At 51.1% G+C, this 15555-nt stretch overlaps 1 protein-coding gene across 6 annotated transcripts in view; it reads right to left on the bottom strand.

The window, feature by feature from the left end:
* LOC131588352 (protein CEPU-1) overlaps window positions 1-15555 on the bottom strand; it is a 354322-nt gene that overhangs the window by 37952 nt on the left and 300815 nt on the right. For all 6 annotated transcript variants that reach the window (XR_009279558.1, XM_058857165.1, XM_058857167.1 and 3 more), the window contains one exon: window positions 11394-11626. Coding sequence is in view for 5 of the 6 variants with exons in the window: in XM_058857165.1 (XP_058713148.1) it covers window positions 11394-11626 (233 nt within the window). In the remaining variant the exon portion in view is untranslated. The remainder of the gene's footprint in view (window positions 1-11393; window positions 11627-15555) is intronic.

Below are 15555 nucleotides of genomic sequence, written 5' to 3'. Positions count from 1 at the left end.
ATTCAGACCCTGAGTTTCGTGCTTCTGCTTCAGGAGGGTACCGTATTTCAATTTTACTAAAAGAGGCCCCTTCCACTCAAAAATTTGCTAAAGGGAGCAGGATTTGATTACAAAGCATCCCTGGCCAAACCCAACCCCTCCTCCTCTCTCTGTGCCGACAACATCCTCCCCTCCACAGCAACAATCATCTGAGCACAAACAGACAACAGAGCTTTTCAGAAAGTAATGAACTCCGGTCGGAGCCAAGGCAGGAAGGGTTTAATGTTCAGCACAGAAAGCTTGGCGAGGCCATCAATTATATAGCCCTGCTGCTGAAGGAGCAAAAAAAAAGAGAATATTTCAGACAGACTCGGCCAAAAAGAAAAGATAGGGAAGGAAATCACTGTGAGAGAGATTTAATTTCACAAGCAGAGAGAAGTGTTTGCAAAAGAGGAGGAGGATCAAAGGCTGAAGCTCTCGGGCTGGCTGCGAGGAGGAGGGATTACAAGGAGGGCAAACCATGGAGGAGACATCTCTGTTGATGCCTTGTGTCAATGCTGGGCCAGGCAAGGAGAGCCCCAGGCACACACTGGAGACTCTGCTGGCTGTGGGGGCCCAGTGGGCAGGAGATTTGGGCAGAGAGGAGGGTGGATTGAGACCTGTTCATCATATCTCACACAGGACAGCAAACCAGCACGGGGTGTGGGACCTCTCCTGCCTCATCCCAAATCCTACCCAGGAAATGATACAAGATGCTACCAAAAAGGAGAGCTGAAATCTTTTGGGCACCTCTACTAGTGGGACAAGCAAGCCAGAAATGAAAAATCACAGAATCCCAGAATGGTCTGGGTTGAAAGGGACCTTAAAGATCATCTCATTCCACCCCCCTGCCATGGGCAGGGACACCTCCCACTATTCCAGGGTGCTCCAAGCCCAATCCAACCTGGCCTTGGACACTTCCAGGGAATCAGGAGCAGCCACAGCTGCTCTGAGAACCTGTGCCAGAGCCTCACCACCCTCACAAGGAAGGATTTCTTCTGTATGAGGGTATGGATCCACCTAAAACAAGAACACCTCCCCACCCTGGCCCCTGCACCCAGTGGGGCCGTGGTGATCCCTTCCAGAGATGCAGTCATGGAATAAGGAATAAATCCACCTCCTTTCTGAGGGACAGGACAAAGGGGTTTCACTGCTGTCTCACAGCAGGCGTGGAAAACCCAAACCAGAAATATTTCAAGGCCACATTTCAATATTGTTTGAAGAATCACATTTCCACATCTTTTACAAAGATCCTTGCCTTTTTGTTTTCCACTTCCTGCTTCTCCTTGTCTTTCTAAATCTCTTTCTTCTCCATTGCATCACCAGAACGGAAAGGAAAACAAAATCACAACTCTCCCCATGTTTCAATGCAGCTCCATCTTCCCAGCTTCCCCCTCTCCTTCAAAACCCAGGCAAGAGCAATGTGAAAAAAACCACATTTTCTGCCCAGTTTCCCCCTTTACTCTCCCAGTGACCTCCTCCCAGCCTGTCCTCGAGCCTGGGGATATTTGCTGGAGGTTCTCTAGCCCTCAGAGGTGGCAGGGCTGGGCAGCATTTCGGCAGCTGTTCCCTTGGCCTCTCCTTTATCTCCAGCATTGTGTTCACATCTGCTTACCCCTCTGCCTCTTTCCCTGCTGCTGGGAGTCTGCTTTTAAATCACTGCTCAGCACAGCAGCTGCCAGGCACAGGTTCCATGCCCTGTTTGGATCCAAAAGCAGTTTGCAAACCTCCCTCTGCCTTTTTTCTTCTCTAATTTTCTTTTTTTTTTTTTTATTTTTTTTTATCCTCCTGAACCTGCCGGTGCTGCCACAGTGCTTTCCCCTCCTCCCTTTTGGCTGCAGAGCTCTCTTGGCTCTGGAAGCATGTTCAGACACCTGGTTTCTGGCAGCATGGGGTTTGGCAGCAGCTGGCAGTGTGCAGCTCTCCGATAGGGAATGGGAGGAGAGCAGGGATCAGAGCAGGGATCAGAGCTACCCACCGTGGCTATCAAGGATGGGATGGTGGCCACTTGCACTGCTCCTGGTTTATTGGTGGTGGCTTTATACCACTCACATCCCTCTGGCTTTGCCTGCAGCTTTGGCCAAGGCCATTTCTGGTTTTGCTGAGGATTTGTAGGGTAAAAAATGCCCAGATTTGTGCAGCATCACTCAGGAGCTGGGAATGAATTTAGGACAAGGCATTGCCATCTGTGGCTCCCTTCCTCGGCAGAGTCCTGCTACCAAGCAGGGCAATTTTGGCAGAGCAAGGCAGCAAACCCTAGGGAGCAGAGCCAGGCACGTGGAGGGCTGGATGCCTCACTGCCACCCTGCCCACGCAGTGGCTCCAGGCTAAATTCCCATTCCAGATTGCAATCTCTCTGCAAAAAAAGAGAAAAAAAGAGAGGACCACATCCTTCCGGCAGCCATTAATGTACAAAATTCCCTGAAAAAACTTGGCTGATTCCTCCCCAGCCTCCTTTCACTCAAGGTCTGTGCAGGATTGCAGGCCAGGATCCCTATGGATGCCACCTTCATAGCAAAGACTACACCAAACAGACAAAAATCCCTTGGGAAGAGCCCTTTGCTTCATCCTCTGACTCCCCAAGCCTCTGCAACAGGTTTTTGCTTCTGGACTCGCCTCCGGAGAGACTGGCCAGAAAAATCAGTTCTAAAGGCCAAAAAGAAGAGCCAGATTAAAGTATCAACTCTGAATTTATGCTCAGGACTTAAGGTTTAATAATGCAACAGAAAATCAATATTTAATAAAGCAAATGATGGAGAAAAACAGTGAATGGGAGATGAGCTGCTGCTCGTGTTTTCAAACACGTAACCCCCGGAGGAGCGGGCTTGGCAGGATGGATGTGGAACCAGATTGCCACAAAGAGTTGGCACACAGGACACCCCAGGTCCCAGAGATTCCAGCTCCAGTGTCAAGGGGAGCCCACGGGTCTTTTATTAAAGGACAAACAAGGAATTACTGCGGTGGTCAGAATCCAAATACTCATGGAGAGAGATCAAATGCTGAGGCACGAGGGGAGCGGAGCAGCTGCTGCACAGAGCGGGCCGAGATCGGGGCTGGGCTGGAGGAATGCGGGTGGGCAGCAACACCCCCAGATTCAGGTGCCAAAAAGCTGTCTGGGGATGGAGATCTGAGAAACTGGGAGGCAGCACAAGGGCTCAAAGCAGAGGGAAAATTCCTGTCTCTGCAGGAGAGGAGGTGGTGTGGATAGTTCAGGTGGGCAATTGGGGCACTAAGCGTGGCTGGCAGGTGTGGCACAGCAAATGTGAATCACAGCAAGCAGGAGAGCATCCCTGGGAATGGCAAATCCCTGGGCACAAACCACACATCCCTGAGCAAAGCAAACCTGCAGCCCTGAGCGTGGCAGGAGGGCATCTCTGGGCATGACAACTGTGCATCTCTGGGCACAGCAAGAAGAAATCCCTGGGGACAAGAGTGCATCCCTGACCGTGGCAAATCTGCATCCCTGTGCTCAACAAACCCACATCTCTCTGCACAAAGAGCACATCCCTGAGCACAGCAAGAGCTCATACCCAGGGAAAACAATCATGAATCAGCAGACACAGAAAGAATGCGCCCCTGGGCACATCCCTCAGCCAAAAGCACACATCCCTGGGCACGGCAAGTGTGCGTCCTCAGGAGCGCTGGGCCTGGACAGGATGAGGGAAGCTCTGCGATGCTCGGGACAGATCAGCAGCTCTGCCTCCCTCCCCTGGAGGCTGGAGAAAACTGCAGCGAGCCCCTGCACGGCACAGAGATGTCACCTGTGCCTTGTCCCCCCACTGCCTCTCCAGCCCTGATGCAGTGCTGCCAGCAGGGAAAGGAGGAATTTTTCCCATACCCATGCCAGGTGCTACCTGGGGCACGTGGTGTAGGGTACACAAAGGTCTGTGCCCCACCTCACAAAGTCTGGGGACTCTGGATGAATCCTCTAGGCAAAGGAGACTCTCACTTGCAGAGGAATCAGTGCCCTTGGATGAAACCCCTCCTCTGGCACGCTGCGTGTGCCGGGTTGTCTGCCTGGCCCTGCAGCACGGCAGTAATTTGTAGCTTGTGCTGGGATCCTTCACATTGAAAGATGACATATAAATATAAAACGTTATCACTCCATAACAGCCACATGCTATAAAACGCCAGGCAGAAGGATCTGGAACTAGATGGAGGCAGTGCTTTAAATCCTTCCCTGCAGAGTTACTGCCACTAAAACAACAGACCTGCTCCAAAGAGCTCCAGCAACGGAGGGAGAAGAGGACAGACCCCGATAAAAACACCACAATTGAGGAATTAGATGAATAAGTGATGGGATTACAGCATGACCTCCCCATGCTGACAGCCCCAGGGTAGCAGCAGCACCAGCGCACCGGTGACGTCTCCCTCCCATTCATCCCCTGCTGTGATTTTCCGTGGCGTTCCTGTAGTAACAACAAAGCGCGGTACCAATGTTACACTACAGCGGGCTGACTCCGCTCCTGCGGTTACGATAACAATGCTGTTACTGTAGTAACATTACAGAGCCGAGGTCTCACTGTTCTACCCTTAATTTTATTGTCGTAAGATTAAATTGCAATAATGTTATTGAGCTGCCATTAGTGTTGCCATGGCAACAATAACATTAAGGTAGCGCTATCACATTACAGTGGTCCAACCGTTCCACCACAAATATTTTAATGTAGTAAAACAAAAGAGATTACTGCAGTAACATTAAACTGCAGTGACCTCATTAAACCCCCACTGGCTTTATCACAAAGCTCCTCCAGAAACCGCAGGCGGCAGTGGGACACGGCTGGCGCTCATCCTGGGTGCTGCTGGGGCACCTCTTTGGATGGTAAATCCACGGGGGGGAAAGGATGCTGCACATCTGGAGAGCCACACACAGCTCCAGTGCTCTGGGCTCCCGGATTCAGCCGCTCCGCAGAAGGGATTAGCGGAGTCACTCTTGAATGGCTCTGGGTGAGGCGGGTGACCTCTCCCTGAAAGCCTTTGGAGAGCTTGGGTGAATGGGGCTGCTGCGCTCGCGTGCTCAGAAAGGCTCAAAGAGGAGCACACTCTTGTTTTCTGGAAGAGGGGTGATCCGAGGGTGACCTCCGCGGCTCTGAGGGAGTAGCAGAGAGAGTTCCACTGAGCTCTCCTCGCTGCCACAGAAGCGCACACGGCTGAGCCAGGGAGGATGGAAACAGTGGAGCCACGGGGATGTCAGAGGTGGGAATGCCCCCAGCACTGAGGCACGGAGCATCTGGAGAGGACCACAAAGAACTCTGTCAGTGCTGACTGAGGGAACCCAGTGATACACAGGACTGCAGCATTAACACTTCACTGGGGAGACAAACAGGAATTAGCCACAGCCTGGGTGTACACAAGGAAGAAAAACAGGAAGGAAATGAAACCGGTCTGTGTGTCCTGTGAATCACTGGATCTTCCTTCTCCTCTCCTCCACTCTCCTGCCAATTCTTTCTCCTTGGTCATCCTCCCATGACCCTGGCCCGCTTCATCACTGGGGTGCCAGGCAAGCCCAGAGGATGCCTTGAGGGAATGGTTTGAAATTGAAAAAAGTTCATGAAATAGATATTAGGAAGAAGCTTTTTACAATGAGGGTGGTGGGGACCTGGCACAGGTTACCCTGAGAAGCTGTGGCTGCCACTGGATCCCTGGAAGTGTCCAAGGCCAGGCTGGACAGGGACAGTGGAAGGTGTCCCTGCCCATGGCAGGGGGTGGAACTAGGGGGGCTTTAAAGTCCCTTCCTACCCAAACCACTCTGGGATTCTGTGCCTTCCCTTCATCCCAACCTCCAAGTTGCCCTCCTAACAATGTTAACTCACTTGAGCACTGTTCACCTCCCCATCCTTCTCACTCCTCATACCAGCGGGCCCATCTACAAGCTCCAGGCAGGAGCAGCATGGTGGGACACACCCCCAGTGGGATGCAGAGTGCCTGGCTCCCTCCAGCAGCAGCATGGACTTGAAACTGGGGCAGCCTGAAGCTGCAGCAAGGGCAGAATGTGAGCCCAGAGCAAACTCTCCCACAGTACAGACTCTGGAGTCTCTTTTCCCTCCCTGCTCCCACCCCATGATATAATTGCTAATTAATAATAACGTTTAGCTCTCAGATAGCGCGTTCCATCTTCAAAGACCTCTGTCGACATTAATGAATTAATCCTCATCAACCCCCCTGTGAAGTAGGTGACAATTATTATCTCTGCCTCACAGATGTTAAACTGATTTGCAAAGAGGTCAAGTGACTTTGGGGAGGCCGGAGGGAGCCTGGCTGGGTACGAGGCCACTCCACAGGGGAACTCGGACATTCACATCCCAGAGAAGCCAGGGCTGGGATCTGAGGGTGTGGGGGAGAAGGAGGGATCCAGGGGCAATAATGGATGTGGGACCTGCAGAGATGCTCCCTGAGGACACAGCAAAACGAGGATAAAGAGCCAAAAACTAGGCCAGTGCGTGAGAGAGCGTGGGAGACCTTCAGTCCTCCACAACAGCCCTGATACAAAAGGCAAGGATGCTTTGACAGAGGGATGGTTATTAGCAACAAAAGAGAGACGGAGAAGGAACACATCAGTCAAAGGAGCCGAGAGCTCAGGCGAAGTGAGGGAGGATTTCCATTTTGTGCCGCTGGTTTCCTCCCCTCCACAGCTTTGGGGAGGCTCTCCCAGCTCCCCCATGCCTTTTAGGAGTTATTATCTAAACCTGCTTTTGCTTCTAGAAGGAATAGCTGCTCCCAGGGGGAAAACGTGTGGACACACCAGTAAATCCATGCCAGAAGCAGGATGTGTGAAACTGCCCGGTGTGAAACTCCAGCCCACGGCTTCAAACGTGATCAATGTCTGCACATCCTCTGCCACTGGTGGGCAAATCCCTTGTCCCTCCTTGCTCCCAGAACCACTGGCACCGGTGGCACAGCCCCACAGTTAAGGTGATGATGACTACAGGGACTGAGCCTTCCTCCCAGCAAAGGCATTTCCCAGGCAGCAAAACAGCAACAAAAAGTTCTCCTTGCTGTCCCACGAGTGAAAGGGGCTTGTGGCATCAAAGGAAAATTAATTGGGCAGTGTGGTGGTTGAAACAAAGCAGGTGGCTTTATCTGGCTGGCACAGACCTTGGCAGTGCTGCTCCCCTCGTGGGGACAGGTGCCACCGGCACTGCCACCTCTGCCACCTGCGTCCACAGCCCCCCGACTCCGCCGAGCACGTAATTAACTCCCAGACAAAGGTGGGATTTGAAGATTAACCCGGGCTCCGGGAGGAGTGGGGAAAACTCATTTACACCAAACAAAAGGGGAGGGGTGATTAGTTGCTCCAGTGACAACAGCAAGAGCCAGATAGGTCCAGGGAAACTGATAAAGAAGCGGGGAAAGCGCTAATATCCCCCAGTTGCCTGCTTTTGCCTTTTTTTTTCTTTTTTTTTTTTTTTTTCCTTCTTTCTTTCTTTTTAAACACTAAAATTCCACCATTTTCTATCATGCAAATTCGTGTGCCTAAGTGAGATTAAACTCTGGCAGGCTCTGTGCCTCCTTCCCCAAGTCCATTTCCAGCACTGAGATAAGGCCAACTTCCCTTAATGCATCTTACAAGGCAGTGGGAGTGTTCTGCAGGCACGCATTGGAGACGGCTTATTATCAATACAAATAACAGCTTTTCAGATATCGTCCTTCTCCTCCTACCTCCCCTCTCTCCTTTAAACCCAGGAACCCGGAGAATGGCTTAAATAGCTGGAATGTCCTGCAGGGAGCAGGGAGAAGGGGGAGGCTGTGCCTGAGATGCTGCTGCAAGAAGTAGGATTTGCTTAGGAAACCAGAGTGGGATACAGGAGAGGAGAAGAAGGAAAAGCATCGCTCCTCAGAGGTCAGTGAGACCTAAATCTTCTTCCTCACTTGGGTTTCTGCCCCACTCCAAGTTCACAGTTTACCTGTTGAAAGTGGGGCTTCCTTGGATTTTGTTTCTTTGGGATTTACTCCCAAAAACATCTCGCTCTCCCCAAGGTTCAAGGCAGATTCCTGCAAACACAGGCAGTGCTGGTTTTTGGTGCTTTGTCTGGTCTTATGGCAACTCCTCCTAAGAAGGAACGTGTACTGAAGGAGTGGGAGCACCTTCCAGACCCTGCAAATGACAGGGATGCTCCCTGAGCTGCTCATTTTAGCTCTGTCTGTAATCTGGGTGCATTTTTCCAGGAGAGATCCAGGTACTGAGAACCTCCCTGTCCCTTTGGCAGCTCTGTTGTTGGCTGACATCAGCTTGGCACCACCAGCCTGACCCCATTTAGAGCAGTCCCCAAAATAGCAGGTTGAACTTTGGTGCATTTGGTGCCAAGGGTCTGCTGTCTCATTCCTGAGCTCATTTGTCCCACATTAGCACAGAGGCACCGACCTGCTATTCCTGGATCAGCAGCAATCACCTTTTCCCTTTTGTACCAGGATTTTAAGACTGACAAGTGTTTCTGAAAGCCTGGCCAATGAGGAAAAGAGGGAAAAACAGAGCTTGGATGGTTTCAGAAAGAAGGCGGCTAAGGGGCACCGGGATAACAACCTTCCAAAAGCAAAAGGTTATTACAGAGGACACTGATCAATTGTTCCCCACATCCACTGGGAATAAGCTGAGAAAAACTCCACTTCATTTGCAACAAAGAAGGTTTAAGTTAGATATTAGCTATACATTTTCTAATTAAAAAGGTAGCAAAGCAGTAGAATAGATTGTCTGGGGAGAATGAAGAACCTGCTTTGTTAAAGATTTTCAAGAATAGCTTTCACATGTTCTTGGCAGTGAGGTCTCTGCCTGGTTGCAGGGGGACGGGATAAATTAGCTCTTGAGGTGCCTTCTCCCCACCTATTTTGGGATCTCGGCCATCCAGTAGAGCCAACCTAGAAATAAATGTGCAGCTCACCCCTTGCTGCAGTGTGGGCATCATCAGATCTGGGTGTTTCTACCTGATTCTCTCCTTGGGGATCATTCCTGACCCTTGTACCCTGCAGGAATATCTTTCTCCCACCCCTATCCCTCTCCTGTTTTTTGCTCTCCAGCCTCCCTTGGCCAAAACCACGGATGCCCTCCATCCATGGCTGTTTCCCAGCGATATTCCCTAAAGCTGGGGAGGAGCAGGGATGCAGGCACGGGCTCAGAGCATCAGGGCCTGGCTGAAATGCACCCTGCTTGCCTGGGGGAGCAACAGGCTGCTGCATTCCTGGCTGGAAGGGGAAGAGCTCCTTGCCCCCCGGCTGCCAGTCCCTTTGGAGAGCACAGCCTGCCCCAGGGCACGGTTTAATTGCATCCTGAGAGGCTGGAGAGCTCCTGCCTCCAGAGCTGTGCCTCCAGGCCCTTTGCTGGTGCAGCAAGGGGAAACTCAGGACCTGCTTAGAGCAACCTGCACACTGCCCTCTTCCTGAAGGAAGTGACCTGTTAAAAAGGAGACACCTCCTTTCTCACCTCCTCACATCACCTCTCCTTTCCTATCAGGCTGCCCCTATCAGGAAGGGGCAAAATGTCCCAGGGCCATGTGCTGAACTTGGCACATCCCTGAAATCTGGTACTGGGCCACCCTGCTTTTCTAGGAGGGTGAATAAGCACCACTTCCCACAAGCTGAATGCTGTTTTGGGCAGGATTATTAGAGAAAACATATTTATAGGGCCCAATTTCCAAGGCAGGAGAGTTAATCCTGGCACCCCAGTCCAATTTTCATCGAGGTCATTAAGGCACGTTTCCCTTTAATTGGACATGGTAATTCACTTTCATGTCCTGCTCTGAGAAAGGGCTGGGTGAGCCAAAGAACAGCTCTTCAAATTAGGGGGCTCGCTCTCCAGAGCTGGAATTTCTGCAGGCAGCATGAGGAGCTTCAGCACATTTACAGGACTGAGCCCATCACTGAATCATCCTGTACTTAACTGCTGCAAGGAGTTAAGCTCTGACCTTTTCCTGCAGTACCCAAATATCTCTTCCTAATGATACAGCAGGACACGGGAGGGATGGGCCTGGATGTCTGGTGATACAGGAAATTTAGGTCAGGAAATGGGAATCAGAAGAGAACAGATAGAAATTGTCCTGCATCACCCCAGCATCTGATAGCGACTTCAGAACTTGCTGGTGATCGACTTTGGCTTAAGAAACTCAGGCAGGTAATAAGAGATTGCAAGATAAACAGCCAGAACCGGAGCTGGCAATGCATCCGCTTCCCTCCGCGCTTAATGGAGATGGAGAAAGTCCGGCTCTGGTTAGTCAGCTTGATTGCTTGAAGAGGAAAAGGAAAATGAAAAGGGAGGGAAGAGGAAAAATAAAGGCCCTGAGTCTGGGTTTTTTCCCCACTTCTATTCATTAGGCTGTCAATAGTGCTCGGGCCTGGAATATCGACGGCGGATTAGCTCAACCCGACTCTGTGTACAAGACCAATGCCTTTTTAACCCAGCTTGTTTCCAAATCAATACACCCATCAGCATTCGAAAATTAGCCCGAGACGAGATTCCAATACTCAAGCTGGTGTGTCATGTTAAGAGGGCTCCCAGCCAAATCACAGAAGAAGCAGCAGGAAAAAAAAACCTAGTTCCTAGCAAGGGATTAGGAATTTTCCATTAATCTTGCCCCAGGCTAAGAGCTCATCAGGCTCTGTGTGTCCCTCCATGAGGCTCCTCCTTGTCCAGCTCTTGTCCTGCCACATGGGCACAGGAGTTATCTTCCATGAATGTCCATCTGCTTGGCCATCACCTGTGGCCACACCTGTCTGTCCCCTCTCCAGAAGTCGTGTGTGCTCACACATTTGCTGAAGAGCACATGGAGGCACCCACTTAGCCACCAAAAGTGCTCCAGCACCCTGTGCTGGTCCTTCTCCTCCTCCTCCTTCTCCAAAAGTATGGAATTTCAACACACAAACACATATTGTTGCTAGGCATACACACACCCCCACAAAGCACACAAATCTGTCAACTCTCTCTTTCCCCCCAGCACAAGTTTTACTTCATGCACTGCCTTCAGCTTGGAAAACAAAAAAACATCAAACAACAACAACAACAACAAACAGCACCACGGGTTTGCCGGTGGCTGTGTCGGGAGGCAGAGCTGCCTGTATCAGAGCCCTGGGATTACATCAGCAAAGTTGGATAAACCCTGACAGAGCTCAGGAAGCATTTGGAGAACACCCTCGGACACATGGTGTGACTCTTGGGCCAGGAGCTGGACTCCATGATCCTTGTGGGTCCCTTCCAACTCAGCAAGTTCTCTGACTCTGTAAAATTCATTACCCAGCTTGGGATGATCCAAGTTTGTGGATCAGCCTCTACTTCTGCACCAAGCTGAACATGCTCAACATGGGAGCAATGGGAGGAGGAGACACCAGGGCAAAAAGAACAGAAAGCAAAGCCCCAAGCCCAACCGCTCCACAAACTCCCTTCTTCTTACCTTGCACGATGAGATGGACACGCGATGTCTTGGGGTGATTGTCTGTCTGCACGGAGCAGGTGTAGGGCCCCTCATCATACACATCCACATCCTGGATCTGGATGCTGTACTGGGTTTTGGTGTTGGCCAGGAGCACCACCCGAGGGTCCAAGCACCACTTGTCATTGCCGGCATAGAGGATGCTGCTGCGGTTCAGCCAGGCCACTCGGGTCACCCGGTTGTCCACGGAGCACCTGGGGAGAGGCAGAGAGGTGACCCATCAGTGTGCTGCTGCTCTTGGGAGCTCTCCCTCCCTCCCTGCCAGCCCTCCTGGTCCTCCTGGCACTATTTTTAGCTTTGCTGTCAGCAGCACTTTCAGAGACCAAGAGCTTTCAGTGTCCAAAGAGGACAAGGTCAGCACTTTCCCTGCGGTGCTCAGGGCACCGCTATCCATCTAAACCAGCAGCTCCAGAGATTTTCCAAAGAGCTCCACAGAGTTTCCAGATGCAGGGAGACACCCAGTACCAGCCTTTCACTCCTCCATTCCAATTTATTCTTTTTCAAACTCCCAGACAAACAGAGCTGAGCCCAAACCTCCATCCCGAGTCCACACTTTTTTTGGGCGGTGCGGGTTGTTACTTCCTGCCCAAATCCATCACCTCTCATTCTGTTTGCAGACCTTCACATCCCTGCAGTCACACAAAGGAATGCAAAGTGGTGCTGGGAAAGCTTGTGCTGCTTCACAAAGGAGTGAGGAAAATTTATCTTTGGAGAAAGCCAGCTCTGACATACACACACCTTTAAAGAGAAACCTTGAGCATCCGACCATTTGTCCCCTCTGTCAACTTTTCCTTCTGTACCCATCAACTGCACCTCCCTCACTTGTGCACCTCACTCCTGCTGAGCATTTCACTTATCCAGGGATGTTTTGAAGGTAGAAATCCTCTATATTCAGCCTCAATAAGCACCTGAGTTCCCCCTGGAGACAACACAGTGCAAACCTAGAAATTATTTTGATCCTGAAGATTATTTTCCTGTCAACATTAGCTGGGATCAGTCTTGTTTCTCCCAAAGGTTTCTGCCAGCCCTGTAACCCCCCCACCCCCATGTCCCCAAGCCAAGTTTGAATCCTCCCATAGCCACAAATCATCTGCAGACAAGCATCAAGACCTTCTCTAAACAGCAGAAACCTGCAGCCCCCACATCCAGCTAAACCCCTGCTTCTCTCTGAGAAATTTTGGGATTACGGAGCCATCGGGATTTAGCCACGCTTTGCTGGATGCTGGCTCCAGAGCATAATGTCCCTGCATAAAACCACTCAGCCTAAGATCCACTCTTTATATTCTTCCCAAAGCCACTTCATTACTTGTGCAGTGGCTGGGATGCAAATTCACCTCTGAGGCACCGTGAGGGAGCCCAGCAGCTCCTGGGATGTCCCACGTGGGGTGACCCCAAGGAATGGAAGGGACTCGATGGGCTCCATGTCCCAGACTAATGGGAGGTAACAGCAAGGATGGTTTTATCTGTGCCACTTGTCCTGGACACTTTAGGGAGTGTGCCCTTTCTCTGGGTGGGCTGTCTCCTTACTGGGGTCCTTCTAGACTCCTTTGGGTGGGGATTCACCTTTCCTCCAAGGTAACAAGAGGAAATGGCCTCAAGTTGCACCAGGGAAGGTTTAGATTGAATATTAGGGGATATTTCTTCACTGAAAGGGTGGTCAAGCCCTGCCACAGGCTGCCCAGGGCAGTGCTGGAGTCACTGGAGGGATCTAAAAGCCACGGAGATGTGGCACTTGGATGGGTTAGTGGAGGACCTGGCAGTACAGGAATGGTTGGACTGATCTTTTTCCAACCTTAATGATTCTGTGGCATGAGACTTCTCTTCCTGTATCCATTACTGACGCCAGGGAAGATGCAGGTACCCACCTGGGGACAAGTTGTCTCATTTCATTCTGCCTCTTTTTGGAACCTCTTTGGCCCCAGTGATTACAGGAGAAGCCAAAATAACCCACCCAGCCTCAACACACAACTTTTGGGGGTGACAGAGGAGACATGCCCAAAATCAGATGTGTTGTCTGCAGCACAGGACACCCCTGATTTGCCAGTACCCAACTCCTGCTCCATCCTCCCTCTCTGGTGTGAAAAACAGCCAATATATTAAACAATTTTACTACTGTTCCATAATGATATTACGATAATAATAAATTAAATGTGAGCAGATTTTTATGATCTACATTTTAAAAAAGCAATAGATTCAGTCTGGGCTGAACACCAAGAACTTGGCTCTTGCTCTCAGCTGCATTACAACTTGAGTAAAAGGCCTGAGAGTTTAGTTACACAAGTTGAATTAAACTGGAGATTACTTCCCAGAGGATGGGTTTAGTCTATTGAACTCCAAATCTCAGCTCTGCTGGTAGCTCAGACCTATGGGGCACGAATAAAATGAAGTGGTTATTTGGTGTTTGGCTCTGGTACCATGAAATAGGCTCCTGTGGTGGTGGTTCTGCACAAACACAGAGGTGTCCAGGGCTGGGTGATGAGAAACCAGACGTGACTTGAATTCCTCAACCAGTCCCCTCTGCAGATGTTACCTTGAGGAACTCTAAGCAGGCTGAACTAAAAATATATATTTCCTCTCTCCTCCTCCACGCCAGTTTTCTTTATGAAATGCATCAGCTTGGAGATCCTTGGATAATAATGGAGCCAGACAGTGTGCAATCCAAGCATTCCCTCTATCATATGGGCATTTAAGTGCTTTTGAAAAGCAACGGGGCTCAGGTAACGCATGAGGCAACAGTGAAATAAGTGCTTTCGCCCTTCACAGCACCTGGGCACAATCTCTCCTTATCACCCAGACACGCTTCCCTGTCCCTGGGATCGGCAAGCTTCAAGCTGTTACTTTATATTCTTCCCTGCCTCTTAAAGCTCCTGAGCCTATATATATATATATATTTATATATATGTGAAATAAAGCGCAGCAGCAGCTCCTGGGAAAGAGGTGCTTTCAGCTCTGGATGTGCTGGGCTATTTAGGGGTTGGCAGTTGTGCTCCTTCCTGAGCTGCTTCCAAGCACTGTGCTCCTCCTGTTCCTCCTGCTCCTCCTGCTCCTCCTGTTCCTCCTGCTCCTCCTGCTCCTCCTGCTCCTCCTGCTCCTCCTGCTCCTCCTGCTCCTCCTGCTCCTCCTGCTCCTCCTGCTCCTCCTGCTCCTCCTGCTCCTCCTCGCACAAGCACTGGTCGGGGTCCCTATGGCCGAGGCTCATCACAGCGACCCAATGCTCTTCCAGCCCCTCCATCTGCTCCTCCTTCCCTCCTCCAGCAGCTCCTCTCTCCAGCAGCCCAGGGCAGGGATGAGAAGCCTCCTCTCCCTCACAGGGGCAGCCGAGCGCAAAGCCTTTAGCTCTGGCCAGGAGACCACGCTCCAGGCACAGGTGGAGAGCAAAGCCACCACCGAGCCCACAGCCTCCCCTCTTCCCACCCTGCTCCTGGCAAAGTGCAGAGCCCTGAGATGCCTCCTCCACCTCGCTGGAAGCTCTCACTTTCCCTGCCACCTCGTGATGTGCCAGGGAAGGAGGGGAGGGAGAGGTCCTTGGGGTGCTGGAAAGCAGTGCTTGCCTCCAAAAATATGATCTAAAAACAATTAAGCACAGATGAGGTAATTTTCTCTCTCAAGATCCTTAATCCTTGTTCCAGTCCTGCTCAGACAGCGAGAACTTCTCCTCCAGGAAGCTGAAAAACTGCTGTGTGCCAGCACAAGGTGGAGATGATGCTGCTCCGGATACTGCTGCCCCTTTCTGCTGTTTCCTTCCCAAAAAACCCAGAGTCCCAAATCTCCTCAGGGAGATGGGAACACTGCCTGACCACTGCTGCCTCATCCTGGGGCAGGCAGGGATGGTTTGTAGGGAGAGGCAGCTCCTCACGCTGCACCAGACCCTCTGCTCCCTCCACAAATTTGGGCATTTTAGGATGGTTACATGCACTGAGCCAAGGTGAAAGCTGCAGATCTCCATCCTCCCCCCCTGTCCCAACCCATCTGCTCATGCCTTGTCCTGCACTCCCTGATCAGTGACAAAGGGATACAGGCTGGTGCAGCCCCTTCCAGATCTGTCAACATCTCCCACAACCAAAACTTCCAGGCTTTGTTATCCACCCTCCTTTATCAAGCTGATCCATTAGGGACTGGCAAC

Source organism: Poecile atricapillus, chromosome 25 (genome assembly GCF_030490865.1).
Source record: "Poecile atricapillus isolate bPoeAtr1 chromosome 25, bPoeAtr1.hap1, whole genome shotgun sequence".
NCBI classification, from domain to species: domain Eukaryota; kingdom Metazoa; phylum Chordata; class Aves; order Passeriformes; family Paridae; genus Poecile; species Poecile atricapillus.
This window is presented reverse-complemented; position numbering and strand designations above follow the sequence as displayed.